The sequence below is a fragment of the Sciurus vulgaris genome, assembly GCF_902686455.1.
Source record: "Sciurus vulgaris genome assembly, chromosome: 13".
Lineage (NCBI taxonomy): Eukaryota > Metazoa > Chordata > Mammalia > Rodentia > Sciuridae > Sciurus > Sciurus vulgaris.
The window spans coordinates 74,621,556-74,643,859 of NC_136474.1; the positions used below are offsets into that span (position 1 = coordinate 74,621,556).

At 38.0% G+C, this 22,304-nt stretch overlaps 1 protein-coding gene across 4 annotated transcripts in view; it reads left to right on the plus strand.

The window, feature by feature from the left end:
• The first annotated feature begins 311 nt into the window (after window positions 1-311).
• SKA1 (spindle and kinetochore associated complex subunit 1) overlaps window positions 312-22,304 on the plus strand; it is a 28,108-nt gene continuing 6,115 nt past the window's right edge. For 2 of the 4 annotated variants that reach the window (XM_079109417.1, XM_079109420.1), the window contains exons 1-4: window positions 13,157-13,324; window positions 14,033-14,131; window positions 17,779-17,903; window positions 19,571-19,668. In XM_079109417.1, the coding sequence (XP_078965543.1) occupies window positions 14,044-14,131; window positions 17,779-17,903; window positions 19,571-19,668 (311 nt within the window). In that variant the 5' untranslated portion in view covers window positions 13,157-13,324; window positions 14,033-14,043. Of the gene's footprint in view, window positions 507-13,128; window positions 13,325-14,032; window positions 14,132-17,778; window positions 17,904-19,570; window positions 19,669-22,304 lie in introns of those variants that run through there. The other 2 variants (XM_079109419.1, XM_079109418.1) reach the window with 2 other exon arrangements.

Consider the following 22,304-nt stretch of genomic DNA (forward strand, 5'->3'; position numbering starts at 1 on the left):
ATTTGTGAGATGTGCTTTATGGTCCAGAGTATAATTGATGTTGGTGAATGTTCTGTGTCAGCTTGTGCAAGAGGTAGGTCACTGAGGAGATGAGAGAGCTGATGCTGACAGAGAATACTGGGACTGGTCCACACAGTGCCATTTTATCCACAGGAGCAGGACCAGGGTGTTTCTGATGGTAGAATTATGAGTTTTGATTTTATTCTGACACTTTTCTGTGCTGTTTAACTTTTCTATTAAAGATGTGTGCTACTTTTATATCAGAAAAATCGTAGGGAAGGAGAAGGAGAAGAAGAAAAAGAAGAAAGTGAAGTTTAGCTTCATAAGCTTTTGGAGCATGTGGCAGAGTTCCGGCCTGTGTTTTGTTTTGCTGGCATCCTTGAGAAGAAAGATGCTGCCCTGCCATCTCGTGGTGGCTGGCAAGTGAGCCTTTCAGCCAGCATCGCAAAACAGCAAAAATCTGTTTTATCAAGTTCGAAGAGGTCAGCAAATCTACAGTGTTCTAGGTAGATTTTGATTTGGTTGAAGCCTTACCGATACTGAATATAAAGCATCCAATTTTAAAGTATTATCTTATTCTTTGACATCATCTAGGAACACAGCTTCTCCACTCAGCTTAAGGAACTACAAAGAGATTAAGTGAACATCCTCATCCATTCTTTTATTTTTTTATTGTACTGTAATTATATATAATAGTGGCACTTATTGTGCCGTATTTGTCTATGCACATAGTTTTATCAGTTTCATTTCCCCAGTATCTTCCCTTTCCCTTCCCTCCTCCTTCTTCCTGGTCCACTTGTTCTACCCCACTAATCTACTATTATTGTTTTAATTAGTACATTATTTATACAGGTGTGTATGATGTATGTATGTGTGTGTGTGTGTGTGTGTGTATGTGTGTATTTCATTGTGGTGTATTTATATGCAGACATAGCATAATTTGTTCCCCAGTACTTCTCCATACTCTCTCTTCCTCTCTCCCCCTCAATTCCTTTCCTTTACTCTGTTGGCCTGCCTTCTTTTTTAGTGTCCCCCATTTCTTAAACAGAATGTATTGAACACAAAAAACTTTCCTTTAGAGATCATGATTGTACAGGTTAGAGATATAGCTCATATAGCTCAGTTGGTAAAGTGTGTGCACAAGGCCCTGCACAAGGCCCTGGGTTCAATCCCTTAACAACACACACACACACACACACACACACACACACACACACAGAGAAATCATGATCATTTATTTCCTCAATGCATAGAAAAATTCCATCCATTACCAGGCAGAGCTAATTGGTAATACAAGTGAATCCAGGGAATGCCATAACAAAGTTCCAAAAACTAAGTGACTTAATAGAAATTGCTTCACCATTGTGGAGGCCAGAAGGCTGAAATCAAGGTTTTGGAAGGCCTGGTGTAGAATGAGCCCTGAAAGGGTTATCTGGTGTTATTGTTGATTCTTTTCCCTGAATACTAAAGTTTTCATGACTTTTGCTCTTGTTCATATTTCTACAAGGAACAGTTCAGCAGTTCCTTACCATCTTGTTTTCATTCATAACTTTTGTATACATGCATTCATAACCAATGAAATGTACAGGGTTTTGTTTTTGTTTTGTTTTTACCTGCCTCCAATACATCTCCACCCTATCCCTTCCTCTGCCCCTGTGACCTCATGAAATCACTTAAATTTTCATTTGAGAAATTACCTCAGCCAAAAAGGTTTGTTTTTGGTATACCTGACTTGGCTTCCAGCTCTAGGGCATCTGTCCAGTGAGATCATCCCACCCCTCTATATGGATTGATTAGCTGAGGAGTAAGCCAATGACCCACATCAGGCCAATGAAATACAGCTCTGGGACTTTCGATGGATCATTTAGGAAAGTGAGAATTGCTAACCTATAAGAATTCAAGTTGGGAGGGACCAGAGGTCACCCTGAGGGAGAAACCTTTCTGACAATGGAGTCAATATGGAGGAATGCAAAACTGAGAGACGGAGAGGGCTAATACTATATTTGAGTATCTGACACCAGTTATAACTGAGGGTGTGTGCACACACACACCCACACAACTGTAAGGAACAAGGTTGCAGTCATTTCTCCCCTGATTCTGCCCACCCCACACATCATTTTTTAATTTAGGTTGTTAACTTTCTTGTTAGTCATTGGTCCAGTAGGCCCGAAGGCTTTCACTATTTAAGGGTAATTTCCCTGCTATTCGCTCTCTATTCTCTCTCGCTTTCACTCTCCCTCTAACTCAACTCTCTCACTCTTTCTCTCTCTTTTGCCCTTAAGAGCAGACACTTCGTCTGCTAATAAAGTTTCTGTGTGAGTTCCTGTGTCCAGAGTGGTTTCTGGGTGCTTTCAACAACCACAGTTCTAAAAGCCAGTGAAAATCTTATATCAATTTGGATTGAATTTCTGTCATTGTAATTGAAGGAGTCCTGACAAACCAGATCTAGAAAGAAATACGACATAGGCTGTGTGATCCAATTGCTCATTTCCATATCTCTTCCACATTTTTCTCTCTTTGGTATTTAGTGTCTTACGTGCTCTCCTTTGTTTTCTCATGGGAAATAATCTGATGTCTGTCCTTGAGGTGGCAGGGTAAGTTTCTGTTACTGTGTTACTTTTCCTAGAATGGTGACCTTTGTAGTCTCATATTTTGTCCTACAAAGATAGGCTTTGTCCTGCTACAGGAATTTAGTTCAAAATAAGCAGTTACCTGTAGATTTTAAAAAGACTTAAAATGTATCAACCAAATACAGTGTGTAAACCTTGGTTGGTTTCTGATGCAAAGCAATTATTTTAAAAATATACTTTTATGATAGCACAAGAGAAGATTGAACATTGGATATTTTAAATTCAGTAATAATTTTTAAAATATTCATGATAATACAAACAGTAATTTTAAAAGGGTTTTTATCTTTAGATATAAATATGAATATGTTTCTGAATAAAAAGATACAATGTTTGAGATTTGTTTCAAAATAGTCTGGTAGATAAGGGGCAGGAGGGGAGGGGATATGAATGAAACAAACTTTGCAATAAGTTAGTAATGGTTGAAGTTAGGTAATGTTTTGAGCATGGGGCTTATATTTCTTCTTTGTTGTGTTTGAGAGTTTTCACAATATAAGGCTTTTCCACCTTTTTGTCATGTTAAATATAAAGCGTATAAAATTTACTATCTTAACCATTTTAAGTATGCAGTTCTTAATGCATTCATAATGTTGTACATCCGTTATCACCATTTATCTCCATAATTATTTTCATCTTGTAAAACTGAAATTCTATTTCCACTAAACAATAACTTCCCATTCCTCCCTTTCCCCAGCTTTGGCAATCACCATTCAATATTCTGTCTCTATGATTTTGACTATCCTAAATATCTCAGAGAGTAGAATCATACAGTATTTTGTGAGTGTGTGACCAACTTACTCCACTTATAACGTACCCAAGGTTCATCCATGTTGTAGCACGTCAGAATTACTTTCCTTTTTAGAAGTTGAATAATTTCCCATGGGTGTATATGTCATATTTTGTTTATTCGTTCATCTGTTGATGGACACTTGGGTTGCTTCCATATTTATTATGAATAATGCTGTTATGAGTATATACATATCTCTTCGAAACCTTGTTATCTTGGGGCTGCAGTTGTAGCTTAGTAGTAGAGCACTTGCCAAGCATGCATGAGGCACTGGGTTTGATCCTCAGCACCACATAGAAAACCAAATAAAAAAAGGTTAAAAAAAAAAAACCTAAAAAGCCCCTCGTTTTCTCTTCTTTTGTATATAATCAGAAGTGGAATTGATGGACATATGGTAACTATTTTTAATTTGTTTTGAAGAACCACCATGCTATTTTCCACAATGGTTGGACCATTTTAATTCCTATCAACAGTGCACAAAACTTACAATTTTTCCACATTCTTGCCAACACTTGCTTTTTTATTTTTCAATAGTAGCCATACAAATGGGTGTGAGATGGTGTCTCATTGTGATTGTTTGTGAGATGTGGTCTTGTAACATTGCTCAAGTTGGTCTTGAACTCCTGGCTTCAAGTGATCCACCAGTTCAGCCTCCTGAATAACTGGGTCATGCTACCAAGCCCAGCTCTTTTTGTGGGTTTGATGTGATTTCCCTAATGATTAGTCATGAGTCTTTTCACTTCCTTATTGGCCACTTTTGGCCATTTCTAAATCAGGTTGTTTGAGTTTTTGTTGTTGAGTTTTAGAGTTCTCTATGTATTCTGGATATTAATACTTTATCAGAGAGACAACTTGTAAACATTTTCTCCCATTCTATGGGTTGCCTTTTTTACTATGCTGATATTATCTTTACAACTTTAAATATTTTTCATGAAGTCCAATTTGCCTATTTTTTCTTTTGTTGCCTGTACCTTTGATGTCATATTCAATAAATCATTGCAAAATTCAATGTCATGAAACTTTTGCCCTACATTTTCTCCAAAGAATTTTATAGTTTTAGATCTTAAGTGTAAGTCTTTGATCTATTTTGATTTAATTTTTGTATTTCATGTGAAGTAAGGCTCACAGAACTCAGGGAAATACTTGCCATTTAATTTTAAAGTACATTGCAAGGGATATAGATACACAGACAAATGAAAGAGGCATAAGGCAAAGTATGGAGGAAAGGGCATGAAATGTTCATGCTTCTTCACAATCCTCCAAGGACCTTCATATATTCAGCAATGTAGAAGTCTCTGAACCTTGTGACTCAGGGATTTTTATGGATACTTCATGTCTTAGTCTGTTTCCTGTTGCTATAACAAAATACCTGTGACTGGAAAATTTATGAAGAAAAGGGGTTTGTTTTGGCTCATGGTTCTGGAGGTTGGAAATTCCAAGAGTATGGTGTCCATGATAGACTCATGCTGTGTTAACTAATGGCAGAAAGCAGAAAACCAAAGGGCAAGCTGGTCCATGAGAAAGAGACAAAGCAGGAGGGGTACCTTTCCTTTGTAACAACCCATTCAGTCTCCCAAGAGTCAGAACTTGATCTTGTGAAAGGTGTTCATCTATTTATAAAGGCTGTGCTCACATGATCAAACACCTTCTGCTAGACCCCGGCTCCCAACACTGTTGCACTGATGAAATCTGCTGTCAGCCTTATTGAGGATTACTTGTATATGACAAGTCTCTTCTCTATTACTGCTTTCAAGATTCCCTATCTTTTGAAAGTTTGATTATTTTGTGTTTTGGTGTGGGTATCTTTGACTTTACCTAACTTAGAGTTCACTGAGCTTTTTGGGTGTTTATGCCTTTCATAAATCTGGGGAAGTCTGAAGCCATTATTTATTTCAATATTCTCTGTGCCCCTTCCTCTCTCTGTTCTTTCTGGACTCCCACAATGCATAAGTTGTTTGACTTGTTAAGGCACCACAAGCTCCTTAGACTCTGCTCACTTTTCTTCCATCTTTTTTCCTTTCTGTTTCTCAGACTCAATTTTCCATTATCCTGCTTTTGAGGCTACTGATTCTCTCTTCAGTCTGATTAAATCTGCCTTTGATCTCTCTAGTGAATTTAAAAAATTTAAATTATTTTCCTTTTTAGTTCCAGATTTTCTCTTTGGTTTCTTTTTAGGTTCCCTATCTCTTTATTGATGTTTCCACTGTAGTCATACATGATTTTTTGCTTTATCCATAATTTTCTTTAATTCTTTGAGTATCTTTAATATAGTGGTTTTAAACTGGTTTAAAGCAGAAATCAGTGATTAGAGTCCAGATCCTAGATATTTGGAGGGCAGGTTCATTTTTGTCCACTCTGGTTCCTACTAGCTTTGTGCAGGGTTCTCCAGGAACACATGAACAACTGCCTATCATGGGGCTGAGGGTGGAAAATGGATAGTTGCTACTGAGATAATAGCTTTAATTGATAAAAAAATTAGCCACAATTTATCACCTAAGCCTTCCCCTAGAAGTTGCAAGCCTTCTGTAGGCTCCAGAGTTCCAAAACTGTTACATAAGTCAGATTCTACAATGTATCTGTAGTTTAGGCTGGGGGACAGATTCCGGTGTTTTCTACTCCATCATCTTCCCAGGGTCCTAATAAGTGTTTTTGAAAACAATAATCATAAATGGCCTATTTTCCTTATGTAAGGGAGGTAACATTTTCTTCCACCATCCTAGGGTCTCTTGTTGGCACTGACATAAAACAGATTAACTAAAGAAAAATATACACATTTTCATACATTTTTTACAAGTACACAGGAGACCCCACAGGAAAATGAAAACCCAAAGAAGTAGTTAGAGCTGAATGCTTATATACTAGATTGGACAAAGAATAGTAAATTGTGAACATGTGACAAGTCAAAAGGTTGGGCTAGGGCTAGTGAGTTGTGGAGAAGTGACTGGGAAGATAAGGTTTCAAAAGGTTTGTGTAGGTTTCACAATTTCTCTCAGCCTTAACTTCCCATCTCTGGTGATAAAAATGTCTCTTTCCTCTAGGTATAGTAAAGTTGTCTTTCATGTGGGAATTTCATTTTCTGCCTTCAAGGAGAAAAAAAGCCAGTGTGCCTTTCTTGTATTTAATGGTTTTTAGTGCCTTTAACAAAATAATCCATATGTCAGAGTGGATTATTTTGGGGTGATGTTTAGAAGTCCTTCATCTACCCAGTACATGTGTTCTTGTTCTCACTTATAAGTCCTTTAATGTTTTGAAGGCAAATGTTTTTATTTTTTAAAGAATTTTTTGGAGCCCCCCCACCATAAACAGATTCCTTCCACTGAGCCCACCCCCCCTCCCCAACAGAGGGACACCAGATACCACTCCTGCCCCCCATGCTGACTTGGCTAGCCCTCACTGGGGCTCCCCAGCTTCTTTGGAGGCTGGTGCAGACATTTTGAATTATTCCTGAGGGCATGGCCACCATCATTGGAAGGGCAGCTCCCTTCCTGAGACACCTACAGGAGACTGGAGGCCCTTTGACAGGTACCTCTATTTACTCACTCACATACTACACCCTTCCCCATCCTCTTGTTCATAACTAGAAACACTGTAAATAGTAATCAAACTCCTCCTGTTCATTACAAAATTGTTGAAGTCTTTATAGGGGCTATCTGGTTCAGGGCTGCATTTTCTCTGTATTGGGTGCTACTAATATTGATCTCCCCTTCAAAGCAGAGGTACTGGAAAACTGCAGGGTCATAATAAGCCTGCAGGGGGAAACTTCAGTACCTCAGATCTGCACTGCTAAAGAGGAATATACAGAAACAATATGGAAAAACAGGGGAAGAAAGTGTCCCCAACAAACCAAGATGCCCTTTTGATAGAATCCAATGACAGCATGGCAGTAGAAATGACAGAAAAAGAGTTTAGAATCTGCATAATTAAAATGATGTGTGAAGCAAAAGATGAGATAAGAGAGCAAATGAAGGCAATGCATGATCATTCCAGTAAACAGTTAAAAGAGCAAATGCAGGAAGCAAAAGAACACTTCAGTAAAGAGATAGATATTCTGGAAAAAACAAACAGAAATACTTGAAATGGAAGAAATGATAAACCAAATCAAAAACTTAACAGAAAGCATCACCAACAGAATGGATCTTGTGGAAGACAGAATCTCAGACAACGAAGACAAAATATTTAATCTTGAAAATAAAGTTGAATAAACTGAGAAGATGTTAAGAAGTCATTAACAGAACCTCCAAGAATTATGATATATCATGAAGAGTCCAAATTTAAGAATTATTGGGATTGAGGAAGGCACAGAGATAGAAACAAAAGGAATGAACAACCTGTTCAACGAAATAATATCAGGAAATTCCCCAAACCTGAAAAATGAAATGGAAAATAAAATATAAGAGACTTACAGAACACCAGGTGCACAAAATTACAACAGATCCACACCAAGGCACATTATAATGAAAATACCTCACATACAAGACCCAACAATATGCTACCTTCAAGAGACTCATCTCATAGAAAAAGACATCCACAGACTGAAGGTGAAAGGATGGGAAAAAACATACCATGCACACAGACTCATCTTCCATCTCTATCCTCATATCAGATGTAATGGACTTCAAGCCAAAGTTAGTTACAGGGACAAAGAAGAACATTTCATACTGCTTAAGGGAAGCATAAAACAGCAAGACATACGATTTAAAATATTTATGCCCCAAACAATGGAGCATCTATGTACATCAAACAAACCCTTCTCAATTTTAAGAATCAAATAGGCCAAAACACAATAACAGTGGGGGACTTTAATACACTGCTCTCACTACTGGATAGATCTTCCAAACAAAAACTAAACAAAGAAACTATAGAACTAAATAAAACAATCAATGATAAGACTTAATGGACATTTACAGAGTATTTCATCCATCATTGAGTGAGTATACTTTCTTCTCAGCAGCTCAAGGATCCTTCTTCAAAATAGACCATATGCTATGCCACAAAGAAGCCATTAGTAAATACAAAAAAATAGAGATACTACCTTGTATCCTATCAGATCATAATGGAATGCAATTAAAAATCAATGATAAAATAACAAACAAAAATTATTCATATACCTGGAGACTACATAATATGCTACTTAATGATGCAGTGATAACAAAAGACATCAGGGAAGAAATAAAAAAAAATCTTAGAGGTAAATGAAAATAACAACACAACATATCAAAATCTCGGGGACACTCTGAAAGCAGTACTAAGAGGAAAGTTCATAACATTGAGCTCATACATCAAAGAAATAAAAAAGTCAATAACTAAATGACCTAACATTACATCTCAAAGCCCTAGAAAAAGAAGAACAGATCAACACCAAAGATAGTAGAAGACAAGAAATAATTAAAATCAGAGCTGAAATCAATAGAATTGAAACAAGAGAAAAAATTCAAAAAATTGACAAAACAAAAAGTTGGTCTTTGAAAAAGTAAACAAAATTGATAAACCCTTAGCCACACTTATGAAGAGAAGGAGAGAGAAAACTCAAATTAGAATTGGTGATGAAAAAGGAAAAATCATGACAGACACCATTGAAATACATACATAATGAGAAGCTAATTTGAAAACCTATACTATGACAAAATAGAAAATAGCGAAGACTTTGACAATTTTTTAGAGACATATGATCCTCCAAACTGAATCAGGAAGATGTGCACAATTTAAACAGATTAATTTCAGGCACTGAAATAGAAGAAGACTTCAAAAGTTTAGTGACCAAGAAAAGTCCAGGGCCAGATGGATTCTCAGCCGAATTCTACAAGACCTTTAAAGAAGAACTAGTACCAACAGTCCTCAAAGTATTCCAGGAAATAGAAAAGGAGGAAACCCTTCCAAATGCATCCTATGAGGCTAGTATCACTCTGATACCCAAACCAGACAAAGACTCATCAAGGAAAGAAAACTTTAGACCAATATCCCTGATGAACACAGATGCCAAAATCTTTAACAAAATACTGGCAATTCGCTTACAAAAATATATTAAAAAGATAGTGCACCATGATCAAGTGGGGTTTATCCCTGGTATGCAAAGTTGGTTCAATATCTGGAAATCTATAAATGTAATTCATCACATCAATAGACTGAAAGTTAAGAACCATATGATTATTTCAATAGATGCTGAGAAAGCATTTGATAAAATACAGCACCCCTTCATGCTTAAAATAGAAAAAATAGGAATAGTAGGAACATACCTCAACATTGTAAAGGCTATCCATGCTAAGCCCACAGCCAACATCATTCTTTTTTAAAAAAAAATTTTTATTGTAAACAAATGGGATACATGTTCCAACATCATTCTTAATGGAGAAAAATTGAAAGCATTCCCTCTAAAAACTGGAACAAGACAGGGATGCCCTCTTTCACCACTTCTATTCAACATCATCCTTGAAACACTAGCCAGAGTAATTAGACAGACCAAAGAAATTAAAGGGATACAAATAGGAAAAGAAGAATTAAAGATGTCACTATTTGCCGATGACATGATTCTATATTTAGAGGATCCAAAAAACTCCATTAGAAATTTAGAACTAAAAAGTGAATTTAGCAATGTAGCAGGATATAAAATCAATACATGTAAATCTAATGCATTTCTATTCATAAGTGATGAATCCTCTGAAAGAGAAATTAGGAAAACCACTCCATTCACAATAGCCTCAAAAAAAAAAATACTTGGGAATCAATCTAACAAAAGAGGTGAAAGACCTCCACAATGAAAACTACAGAAAACTAAAGAAAGAAATTGAAGAAAATCTTAGAAGATGGAAAGATCTCCCGTGTTCTTGGATAGGCAGAATTAACATTGTCAAAATGGCCATTCTACCAAAGGCACTATACAGATTCAATGCAATTCCAATTAAAATCTCAATGACATTCTTCATAGAAATAGAGAAAACAATCATAACTTCATCTGGAAGAAAAAGAGACCTCGAATAGCCAAAGCAATCCTCAGCAAAAAAAAGTGAAGCAGGAGGTATCACAATACCAGTCCTTAAACTGTATTACAGAGCAATAGTACAAAAATGGCATGGTATTGGCACCAAAATAGACAGGCAGACCAATGTACAGAATAGAAGACACAGAGACAAACCCCCATAAATGCAGTCATCTCATATTAGACAAAGGAGCTAAAAACATACAATGGAGAAAAGATAGCCCGTTCAACAAAAGGTGCAGGCAAAACTGGAAAACCATATGCAGTAAAATGAAATTAAACCTCTCTCAGCCTGCACAAATCTCAACTCAAAATGGATAAAGGACTTAGGAATTAGACCAGAGACCCTGAACCTAATAGAAGACAAAGTGGGCCTTAATCTTCATCATGTTGGCTTAGGATCAGACTTCCTCAACAAGACCCTCAAAGCCCAAGAAATCTAAGCAAGAATCAATAAATGGAATGGACTCAAACTAAAAATCTTCTTCTCAGCAAAGGATACAATCAATAATGTGAAAAGAGAGCCCATAGAGTGGGAGAAAATCTTTTCCACATATACTTCAGATAGAGCACTTATCTCCAAAATTTATAAAGAACTTACAAAACTTTACACCAAAAATACAAAGAACCCAATCAATAAATGGGCCAAGGAACTGGACAGACACTTTACAGAAGACATGCGGGCAATTAATAAATATATGAAAAGTGTTCAACATCTCTAGTAATTACAGAAATGCAAATTAAAACAACTTGAGGATTTCATCTTACTCCAATTAGAATGGCTATTATCAAGAACACAAACAATAATAGATGTTGGCATGGATGTGGGGGAAAAAGCACACTTTTATATTGCTGGTGGTGTTGCAAATTGGTGCCACTTTGGAAAGTAGTGTGGAGAATCCTCAGAAAATTTGGAATGGACCCACCTTTTGACCCAGTTATCCTACTCCTCGGTTTATACCCAAAGGACTTCAAATCAACATACTACAGTAACTTAGCCACATCAATGTTTACAGCAGCTCAATTCACAATAGCTAGATTGTAGAATCAACCTAAATACCTTTCAACAAATGAATGGATAAAGAAACTGTGGTATATTACACAATGGAATATTATTCAGCCATAAAGAAGAATAATATGGCATTTGCAAACAAATGGATGGAATTGGAGAATATCATGCTATGTGAAATAAGCCAATCCCAAAAAACCAAAGGCTGAATGTTTTCTCTGATAAGTGGAGAATGATATATAATGGGAGTGGGGGGTGGATGGGGAGTGAGAGAAGAATGGAGGAACTTTAGATTATGTAGATGGAAATAAAAGGGACGGGGTATGAAAAATGGTGGAATGACAATAGCCAGATTGTGGAACCAACCTAGATGTCCTTCAATTGATGAATGGATAAAGAAACTGTGGTATATGTATACGATGGAATATTACTCAGCTATAAAGAATAATAAAATTATGGCATTTGCAGGTAAATAGATGAAATTGGAGAATATGCTACGTGAGATAAGCCAATCTCAAAAAAAACAAAGGATGAATGATCTCACTGATAAGCGGATGATGACACATAATGGGGGGTAGGAGGGGGGCAAGAATGGAGGAAGGAGGGACTGTATAGAGGGAAAAGAGAGGTGGGAGGGGTGGGGGGAAGGAAAAAACAGAATGAATCAAACACCATTACCCTATGTAAATGTATGATTACACAAATGGTATGCCTTTACTCCATGTACAAACAGAAACAACATGTACCCCATTTGTTTACAATAAAAATAAATTTTAAAAAATGGTGGAATGAGACAGACATCATTACCCTATGTACATGTATGATTACACGAATGTTATGAATCTACATCGAATACGACCATAGAAACACAATGATGTATCCCATTTGTGTACAACTAATCAAAATTTAAAAAAAAGAATTTTTCTTCCAGTTTTCCTCATAGATATGAGTGACTAGTGAAAAGCAGATAGAAGTCATTGGGTGCAGCTTGCAGGAAAAGTCTTTAAAGGTGCTGGCTCTGCTGGTAGGTGAGACTATCACCCTTACCTCTTTCTCCTTCTGTTGCCTGGGACAAAGACTTGATGACAGGGACTGGAAAGACCCTCTTGGACCACAGGCAATGGAAGGCCAGAAGGCTACTTATGGCGGATGGCGGAGACAAAGGAAGAAAGAACCTGCGTATGTGAAGCTACCACTTCAGTCCTGGGACACTTTCCCATTTGTTTCAGAAGGGAAAACTGAACTTTTCTTATTTAAAATTTGTGCTTCTGCTTACAGAAGTCGTAAGTCCCACAAAAAAATCTCTGCCTTTTAGCTCGCAATCTTGGCAGTTTTTGGAATAATGTGAGGGTATTTTAAAACATACTAAGGTCTGGGCCTCACCTCCCAAGTGTCTGATTTTACTGATTCGTTCCCTAAGCATTGACATTTGTGAAAGCTCTCCCCGGTGAATCCCCTCCGCTCAGCAGATTTCGAGAACCACGGTTTCAGCTTGCCATTTTCTCTGGAGCGCCTGTATCCTGGCTGGCTGGCTGGATATTTTGGGTCGCTAGTGGCGCCGCGACTCCACATCCGAGCCGCCTAGGCCCCGCCCCTGCCCCGCCCCCCAAGGGCCTGCCCTGCCCCGCCCCCCCAAGGGCCCGCCCTGCCCCGCCCTGCCCCGCCCACCCGCGGCCCCGGAAGACTCCAAAACGCGCGCAGCCGCCGAGCCAGCTCTCTGAGAGCGCGCATGTGCGCCTGCGCGGCGCTGGCCCCGGCGGGCTGTTTGAATTTCCTTCCTGTGCCTGATTCCAGCGAACCGGGTTTCCCACCGAGACTGGAGTGTCTACAGCTCGCTACGCAACGGTCAGTGGGCTCTTTGCTCCATTAACCGCGCGAGGTTGGAGTCTGGTGTTGGGGTCTCTGACCTCGGAAGCACCGCTTGGCAGGTGGGGGCGCGGGCGGGGCCGGGCGGGGCGGAGCACCCAGTTGGCTATTTCTGGGCTCGGCTTAGTTGGAGTGGTTGCTTTGGAGCGGCCCCTTCTCACTTAACCCAGGAGTGAGTAGGACCTGAGTTCTTAACCCTCTCTTCGCCTCGTTGCCAACCTCAAACTGCGAAAGCTCCACCCCAGTGCTTCTCAGGGCCCGTTTTGAAATCACAGTGGTTCTTTAAAATGCATATGCATTTTGCAAGAAAGTACCAGTGTTGTCTTAAGTGGAAATAATGCTTTCATCTTACTGATTTTTTTTTTTTTTTAATTTAGACACTGAGTCTTGTTGAGTTGCTTAGGGCCTCGATAAATTGCTGAAGCTGGCTTTGAACTCACAATCCTGCCCCAGCCTACCGAGCCGCTAGGATTACAGGCATGCGCCACTTTGCCGGGCTCCGTCTTACTGAATTCTTAAGGAAATGACCCCGGTTATTCCCTGTACCCTGCTTTGGAATTCGTTGACTGCCGAAGGCTGGCTCTAAGAAATGTCAGTACTGTGCTTTGGTTAGAAACTGAATTTTGTAGAATTGAAAGAAATTGCTTTTGAGTTTTATACTTTTAAGGAACAGTGATTATTCATGTTTACCATTCTTAGATTCTGAAAGTGAACAAAATTGTCTGGCTTTTCTTTTTTTTAACAAATGTGTTTATGTATTTTTTATTCAGAGTCTTAGAGGATGGCTTTCTCAGAGCTGGAACAGTTATGCTCTCATGTCAATGAAAAGATTGGCAATATTAAAAAAACTCTGTCATTAAGAAGCCTTGGTAAGTAAAAGATTGACTTACTTAGTATATACAAAATGCATTGTGATTATTGTTCCAATTGATATCTTATGTCTGGTTAAGTGAATGTATCTTAGGTAATTTTAAATTTTGAATAGTGATTTTTAAAACACTACTGCATCACTTTGTTGAATATTGCAGGGGATACTTGGGCTGATGAGCTTAATATTCATTAACTTCATTTACTTATATTTTTTGATTTGTATATGTGTGTGTGTATGTAAGATTTGAAATGTATGTGGCATCCATGGTTCTTGAGTTTAGTGGATATACTAAAAGAAAAGGGATGGAGGGGATGGAACTGAAGTGGAAAAGATTCAGAAATGAAATTGGTCCATGAGCCTTCTCCCTGCCTGCTTTGTAGAAAGCTTATTCCTATATATCACAAAAACAGCTAATGAAAATGAAATTACGTTCTTAAACATCCATAAATTGGAGGTTATAACCATCTCTGAAAATATCTTGATATGCTGAGAAAGGAGGATACAATGAAAGTTCAAAGAAACAGATGATTTTTGTCAAGTCTAAAATGTTAAAAAGAAAAGGAAAAGAAAGAAAAAGTTGTGCTCCCCAGCCCTGTTTAGAAGAGTTAAAGATTTATTGATAGATGGAATTCCATCTACTGGGAAGATTGTGATGAACTTTTGCTATAGTTTGTATTATGAATTGATTCTTTAGAGCTATTTTCAAAAATGAAATTATCATGTTGAATATGCCCTTTTGACTTATACCTACCCTCCCAAGAACTTTATATTCTCAGTCATTATTGAGAACTTCTAAAGGCCCCTCCTCCTCTTAGTTTATTGTTTGTGTACTCTAGTAAGGCCAGGGGCACTGTGTGCTCAGTGTGTCAACCCTTCCACACCTGAGGAACAGAGTCTCTTAGAAGTTCAGTGGCCTGCCCAGTCCCCAGCTCATGAGTACTCAGTTGGAATGACAGTTTGAATCTTGATTTCCAGTGTAGTATTCTTTCTACTTCAATGCCAGATTGGGGGCGAATTTTTAATAAGTAGTCTTATTTTGATTCTTTTTCTGTAGGCATGATTACTTTTAGATTAACAGATATAATTTTGAGATCTGTAAAACTAGATTCAGCTGACCCCATCAAAGCAGAGGCCTGGCTGAAGCCAGGCTTATAAGATTACTATGCCCTGGGCAATTGTCATTGTGTAGATAGGGAGAATACTTTGTTTTCATAGACTATTTATTAAAACCAGGTAGTTTGTCTGCCATTCTGGCTACTAAAACCTACTAGCTGACTACTATCAAAAAGAGTGAATTTGCTCAATTGATTATAGCTACAATCAGTAAAACAGACCCTAAAATTTAGATGACTGAAAGTTATTTGAGATACCAATGCACAGGGAAGAGATATTGTATCCAATGAGTTATTCAGCTCTCTGAAATTGTTCTCAATGGAAACATCAGAACTCTTTTTAAACTTAAAAAAGATGAAAATTTATTTAAAAATATGATAGAGAAGAGCAGAAAAGAATTTTAAATGGGTACTAGAAAACATTTTAGCATAATGGATTTATTAATTAAGTTGGTTATGGTAAAGTGTCTGAAATTCATTAGCTAATCATCAAAATTTCCATAGTTTGGAACAGGCAAATTTTATAAAAAGGAGAGTATAGAAAATTCTAAGTAAAAGAACAAAATTAAAAGATATTTAAAATGTACTAATGCCCAGTATGTCAGTAATGTCAAATGTTGGTGCTTTAATAAGACAAATGAAATTGAAAGAGTTCTGGTAAATTTGAGATGTAATACTCATATATTAATTATATATATACTTGTAATATATATATATGTATGTGTACAAAGGTAACCTTATTAAATGATGGGCATACATCCAAGAAATTCTCTCAAAAATGATTTTTGTCATTTTTGCAAACATCATATTGTGTACTGACACTTTTAGATTGTATATTACTATGTGCCTAGGTTATATGTTGTAGCTATCATTATATATGAAGATCTTTATGCCACACATTGCTCTGTGTTATAAATTTAGAGAAATCAGTGTACACTTCATAATGTTATGAATAAACAGACCTGTGGAACTAAAGAGAATCTTTAAAAAGACACTTACCAATTGACAATGATAAATTACTGAGAAGCAGAAAAATAACATTTTTTCTTTAAAAAACTGCTGGAACAAAGGGGTATCATTTCCTGGCTTTGAGGTTGCACAGTATTCTCCCTATGTTTCCTTTAGCACTGTGTAACACAGAAACCAAGGGCTTCTGAGCATAGGAAAGGGAGTCTAGAAACAGATTGCAAGAATGGCGGACTCCCAATACTGCAGAACTCTTACTGTTTTAGTTGTTATGAACTGAGTATAAAAGCCAATTAGCATTGCTCAATTAGATGGAACAATATACTGCTCCTCAATATGATGATGAATGGTAATTAGCATTCACTGAGTGTTTTACTAGGTTCCAGACACAGTACTAAGTCTGTCTTATATATAATTTCACGTATTTGCAGTGACCATAGGCAGTAGGTACTGTGTCTGCTAGTTTGGAGCATCTAGCCTTTTCACTCTACTGCCTCCATACTCTATAGGTATGGCCAAAGTATGCTTTCATTTATATGTTTTCATTGCTTGGTTGCTGGAAATGAAGATAGAGAGGTTTAATTATGACTATAGATTTTCTTTTGTGCTTTTGTTTTGCCCTTAATTTTTTTTTTTTAAATTACTTCTATTTCTAAGGAGGAAGGGATTCTGGTTTTCCCATTCTCAAATTTATGAAGTTAGAGAGAGGCATTAGGAGATGAGACTGGGAATATGAAAACTTACTGCTTTATACATTTCTTGTGTTTATTCTTCTGTGCACCCTGGAGTTATCCCTAGCCCATGACTTTTTCTGTTACTGTCTCTTTTAGGACTTTTGAATTGTTTGGACAGTGTAAATATGAATCCCAGACCTATATTACAAATTCCCATAAAGAACTCCTATCAACCTCACCCCCACCTCTCCACACACATTACCAGAGGACCAGTTCAAAATATGAGCCTGTGATTAGAACTTTGGAGTTGAACTTTCACTGAAGATATATTCTTTGAAGAGGGAGGGGTCTTGACCTCATTTGAGATACTCATTTCTGACAACCTATATTTTGAAGCCACAAAGCCTTGGATCGTGTCCCTGTTAAAGTGAAATGCATCCAGTTGCTGATGCTGACAGTCTCCTCCAGCATCCCTCCAGAGTCCCTAGCTCAGAGCTGCTGTAACATCAGCTCACCCCTGCTATGCAGAGGGTCTGTGGGTCCCTCTTCATATTGGAACCTTTGGGAATTTACCTTATTCTCAATAAGGCTCAGTGAGGCAGGTAGAAGGGTGTTTATTTTATCTAGTATTTGTAGGTGTTTTATTATAATGAAGGAATTTGCTAGAAACAAAAGCCTCAGGGGATGCTTTGCTGTCCCCTCCTTCTCTTCCATGCTACTTAGAAATGATCCATACAGTATCTAGGAAACAGGTCCCAGGACTGAAGCAACCGTTCTTTTTCCACCTCCAATGCCTCTAAGGCATAGTTATCTGCCCCAAGAGTTTGCATGGTTATTGTATGCTATTTTTTAAATATATACTTTATTTTCTACTTTACCTTTGTTTATAACAGGCCAGGAACCTACCTTGAAGTCAATATTAAATAAAATAGGAGATGAGATCATTGTCGTAAATGAACTTCTAAATAAATTTGAATTGGAAATTCAGTATCAGGAGCAAATCAACACTTCACTCAAGGTAATGTTTTCCTAATGAAGAAACAGAGTAAAAAGGCAACAAATACAAACTCTGTATTTACCTGCTAATCTGTAAGCATTTTTTAAGTTTATAATGTTCTTAGCTTTCTAAATTACTAATGGTATAGAGTACTGTTTGTGTTTTATGATCCTAGTATAAAGAATTCTGAGCACAGCTATTTCTTCATGTCAGTGGAATTGAACTTTACTAAAAAGAAGGAATAATTCTTGGTAGGTTTAATGTAAACAAATGGTCCCCTGGGAGAGTGATGTGTGAAGAACACCTTCCTCAGGTGAGGAGATGTGGGTTCTCATAATGGCTGCCTTTGGTACCCTCTGCCACCCTGAGAAAGCCACTTTACCTTTTGAGGTCTCAGTATCCTTATTTGAAAAATAATACTGGATTATTTCTTGTCTCTCTTTTATTTCTGCATTTCTACATTTTTGTAAAATGTAATAAAAGGATTCTTCAGTAAAGAAAAACTTGAGCCTCACGTATGTGCACATTTTGTTCTAAATAAGACTTCTAATTAACTTTAGCTAGTAAAAGTGCTACGTATTTCCTAATGAAAAAAATAATCAGTCTGTACTGTAATTATGTCTTGCTGTTGTTAGGACCACTGAAGTGTTTGATGGGGCTGAACAACCTGGCCTCTGGTCCCTGTCAACCATGTAATCCTTAGGTCTGTAAAGATTTTTCAGTAATATGAATAGTTATAATCATATCTACATTTATATGTATACACACACACACACACACTGTACATACATATATATATATATATATATATATAATTAGTCAAAATGAAATTAGTGTTTGTGAGCATCATTTAGCTCTTCAAAAGAAAAGCTATCATAAGTTCAAAACTGATCCAAGAACACCCAGGGTTGGGGTCTGAAGGGTATTTGGAATTTCTGTTTACATTGTGATTGGGAGCCAGTTAATAGGAATCCAAAAGGTACAGAGTATCCTCATTAAAGTTTGCATAATTTCATTGCCTCAAATTCTAGCGGCAGTTAAATAAAGATTTTTTTTAAAATTAGTTATGATCTAGTAGAGATTTTTGTTAAGCTGGAATGTGTGCATGACTGCATGGAAATTATTCCAAGCAGCACTTCTTGCTTGTCATCTGTCTGGGCATTGTCACTCTGGTGCTGTCATATTGGTAACACTGGGGAATGTGTACTAGGTCAGCAAAAGCAGTTTACCAGAATGAAAAAAAAAGATTAATCTTTCATCTATTTCTTAGTTGTTTGCCAAGGTTAAAGTGTTGGAAAGACTTAAACCTCTATCTTACCTTGTAATGTAGTCATAGTGATTATTCTCTGATAGAGTCCAGCAGAGAAAAATATAATATCACTGTCCAAAATGCTGTAGAAGCCAAAACTCTTGTTTTTTATTTTTTTCCCCTGGTGTTGGGCATGAAACCCAGGGGCTCATACCTGTACAGGCTCAGTGGTTCATCACTGAGCTATAACCTCAGCACCTAAAGTTTTTTTTTTTTTTTAAATATTGCTATATGCAGTGATTTTTTTTTTTTTTTTTTTGCCTCATTCTGCATCCTCAAACTTCGCAATCACTGTGATTATGGTTCGTGGTTTTTCCTGTCTTTATAATGTCTTACAGCACACACAGGGAGGAAATTCATGAGCATTTTAAAATTTTAGGAACTCTATGAATCTCTTGAAGAAGATCATAAAGATGTTGTACATTTCAAAGAAAATATTCCTTCCCATTTGCCTCAAGTAACCGTACCCCAGAACTTGTAAGTATATTTATAATTATTCTTGCTGTCTGGACTTAAACCCATGAAAACAAATACCTCAGAGCCATTTCTCTATCACGTACTTGCTGTTTCTTTGGTTGTCATCAGTTTTTTTGTCATGTGCAGTAGAAACAACTGTTTGTTCTATTTCACTAGTTTTCTTACCCTGCATCTCGAAGCCGTGGAATGTTTTTCCCTACGTGAAGTGGCTTTTAGAAGTAAAATTTTGATGGCCAAGAACTGGAGAGATGGGAAAGGAGAAATAGTGGAAGACAAAACACAGGACCTCACAAATCTTAAAGACAAAAGCTGATGGAAGATCTACGCAGTCAGGCAGTGAGAACAAGGGAAGGAGGGACAGAGAACCCCAGAGAGGCAGAGTGGACAGTGATGGCTGACAGACAGTGAGGCAGGCTCCTGAGGGAAGGCCCCAGAGGCTCTCTTCACTCATTCTTTCTCTTAGAGCAAGTTCTCAGCCTCAGCCCCATTGCTGTTCTAGGCAGATAGCTCCTTATTGTGAGATTAGGGCGTTCAGTGGCATCCCTGATCTCTACCCTCCAGATGCTAGGTGTGCATCCCTCCTCCACATTCTGTGACAGTGAAGGTCTTCAGATGTTGCCAAGTGTCCTCTGCAGGCAAATTCTCCCTGGATTCTTGAGAACCTCTGCTTTAGTGTAAGAATAAACTCGATAAACTTCTCTTATAAAACAAATAGCCAAAGAAATACTCATCTTAGCTCTTTTCCCTTCTCCAACTTCTCTCTTGTTCTGTCTGTCCTTTCTCCCAGAGGTCCTCGTGCCTAGCTCTTGGCTATCATTACCACTATTCTGTGAAACTGATTGCTTGCAGGTCACAGAGGTCAGAAGTCCCTCTAGCCCTGGTTCTGCTTGCCAGGTCCTGCATTGTCTACCCCTTTAGAGGTGCTGCTTCTGTACTGTGGCTGCCTTCCTTAGCTGTAATCCCACATCTCTCTCCTGGCTGCTTGCTTTCCCTTTGCCCTTCCATAAATTACTGAAGCTATTTACTCTTGCTTACCTAACCCCATTGTTAATGCTCACAGATGTTCTACTCCAGCCTTGACACATCTTAGTTCTAGTGATTTTGTGGCCTACTGGGAATCTGATGAAGGAAGTATTTTCTCTTCAAACTTTGCAAGTCTAGGGCTGAACTCACCAGCTCTCTTGTACTCATCACCCAGCCTGCTGCCCCTGTCCTCCTGTCACCTAGCAAGGACTTGGCATCCTTACTCTGCCTCACTGTCTCCTAACCATCACAGTCCATTCTGCCTCTCTGGGATTTTGTCTGTCTTTCCTTTTCCTCGTTCTTACTGCCTGACTATATAAGATCTTCCATCATCTTTTGTCTATATGATTTGTGAGGGCCTGTGTTTTGTCTTCCACTATTTCTTCTTTCCCATCTCCAGTTTTCTACCACCAAAATTTTACTTCTAAAAGCATTCCATGGCCCAATTAAAAGCAAAATCAAACACAGAACAAATAACTTTTGAAATGTGTCGTATGTACAGAAAATGATTAAAGTATTACTTTTACAAATTGAAGAATAATGATGCAAACATCCACGTGTCTACCAACCAACTTAAAACATTCCTGATGCAGACCTCCCTCTGTCACAGGCACTCACTGTCCTGTCCTTGGTGATCCTGCCTTTGCATTATGTTTCCATAAATGGTATATTGTTTAAACTTGAGACACTGAAAGGCAAACAGTGAACCTGGCCATGTAGGGAAGGAGTCGTAGTATTGGTGTTGGTTGAAGGTCTTCAGGAGTGGAAGCTCTTCAGTGTCCCTGGTCATGGTCAGCATGCCTGGGAATTTCCCTGCAAGGAGAGAAGACTGGTGGACAAGGTTGTGACTGAATACTAGGGAACAGAGTCCTAACAGGATATCTTCAAGGTTGAAGTGTGGGCCAGACATTACACATCTGGTAGGTATAGGACAGGGGAATAGGAGCTCACTGAGAGCTGAAGTTCTCGGGGGTAGGTCACGCAGAACCTTTCTGTAGGTTGAAAGCAGGGTGTGAAGGAGATCTAGTGCTTACTTAGCATATGGTGAAGATAAGCAAGTTTAGGAAGGAATCAGGCCGTTTCTCAGTAGAGTCTCACATTAGCATTCACATTAGGATGATGACATCTTCACATTGGGCATCTTTGTCTGAATAGCCCATGACAACCATTCAGGCCTGGTTGCTCTCTGTCTGGTGCTCAGATGTCATCTTGGGGATTCCCTATGCTTGCATCTGTGTTGGATCTGTGTCCTGGTGTTTTCTTTCTTGTATTGGTCAAGCTACTATAGCCACAGTTTTGTTCCTTTCCAGACAGTTAAACAACCTAGAAGCTACAGCCTATTTCTTGAGCTACATCAGGCTTTTATTGGATAAAATTAGGCAGACTGAATATAGTGAGTGACCCATGCTCATTGCTGGCAACTAAAACAAGTCCATAATAGGCAACAACTAACACAAGCGACAGGATAAATTAGAATAAGGGGAGGTCTAAGATGAGTAAAGTTGGCAGATCAGAACCATGGCAGTTGGGAAGAGATGTCTAGCAAATATCCTACATAGCCTCCGTTTCAGGTATGTAAATAACAGCTGCATTTTTTAAGATTTGGAGACTTC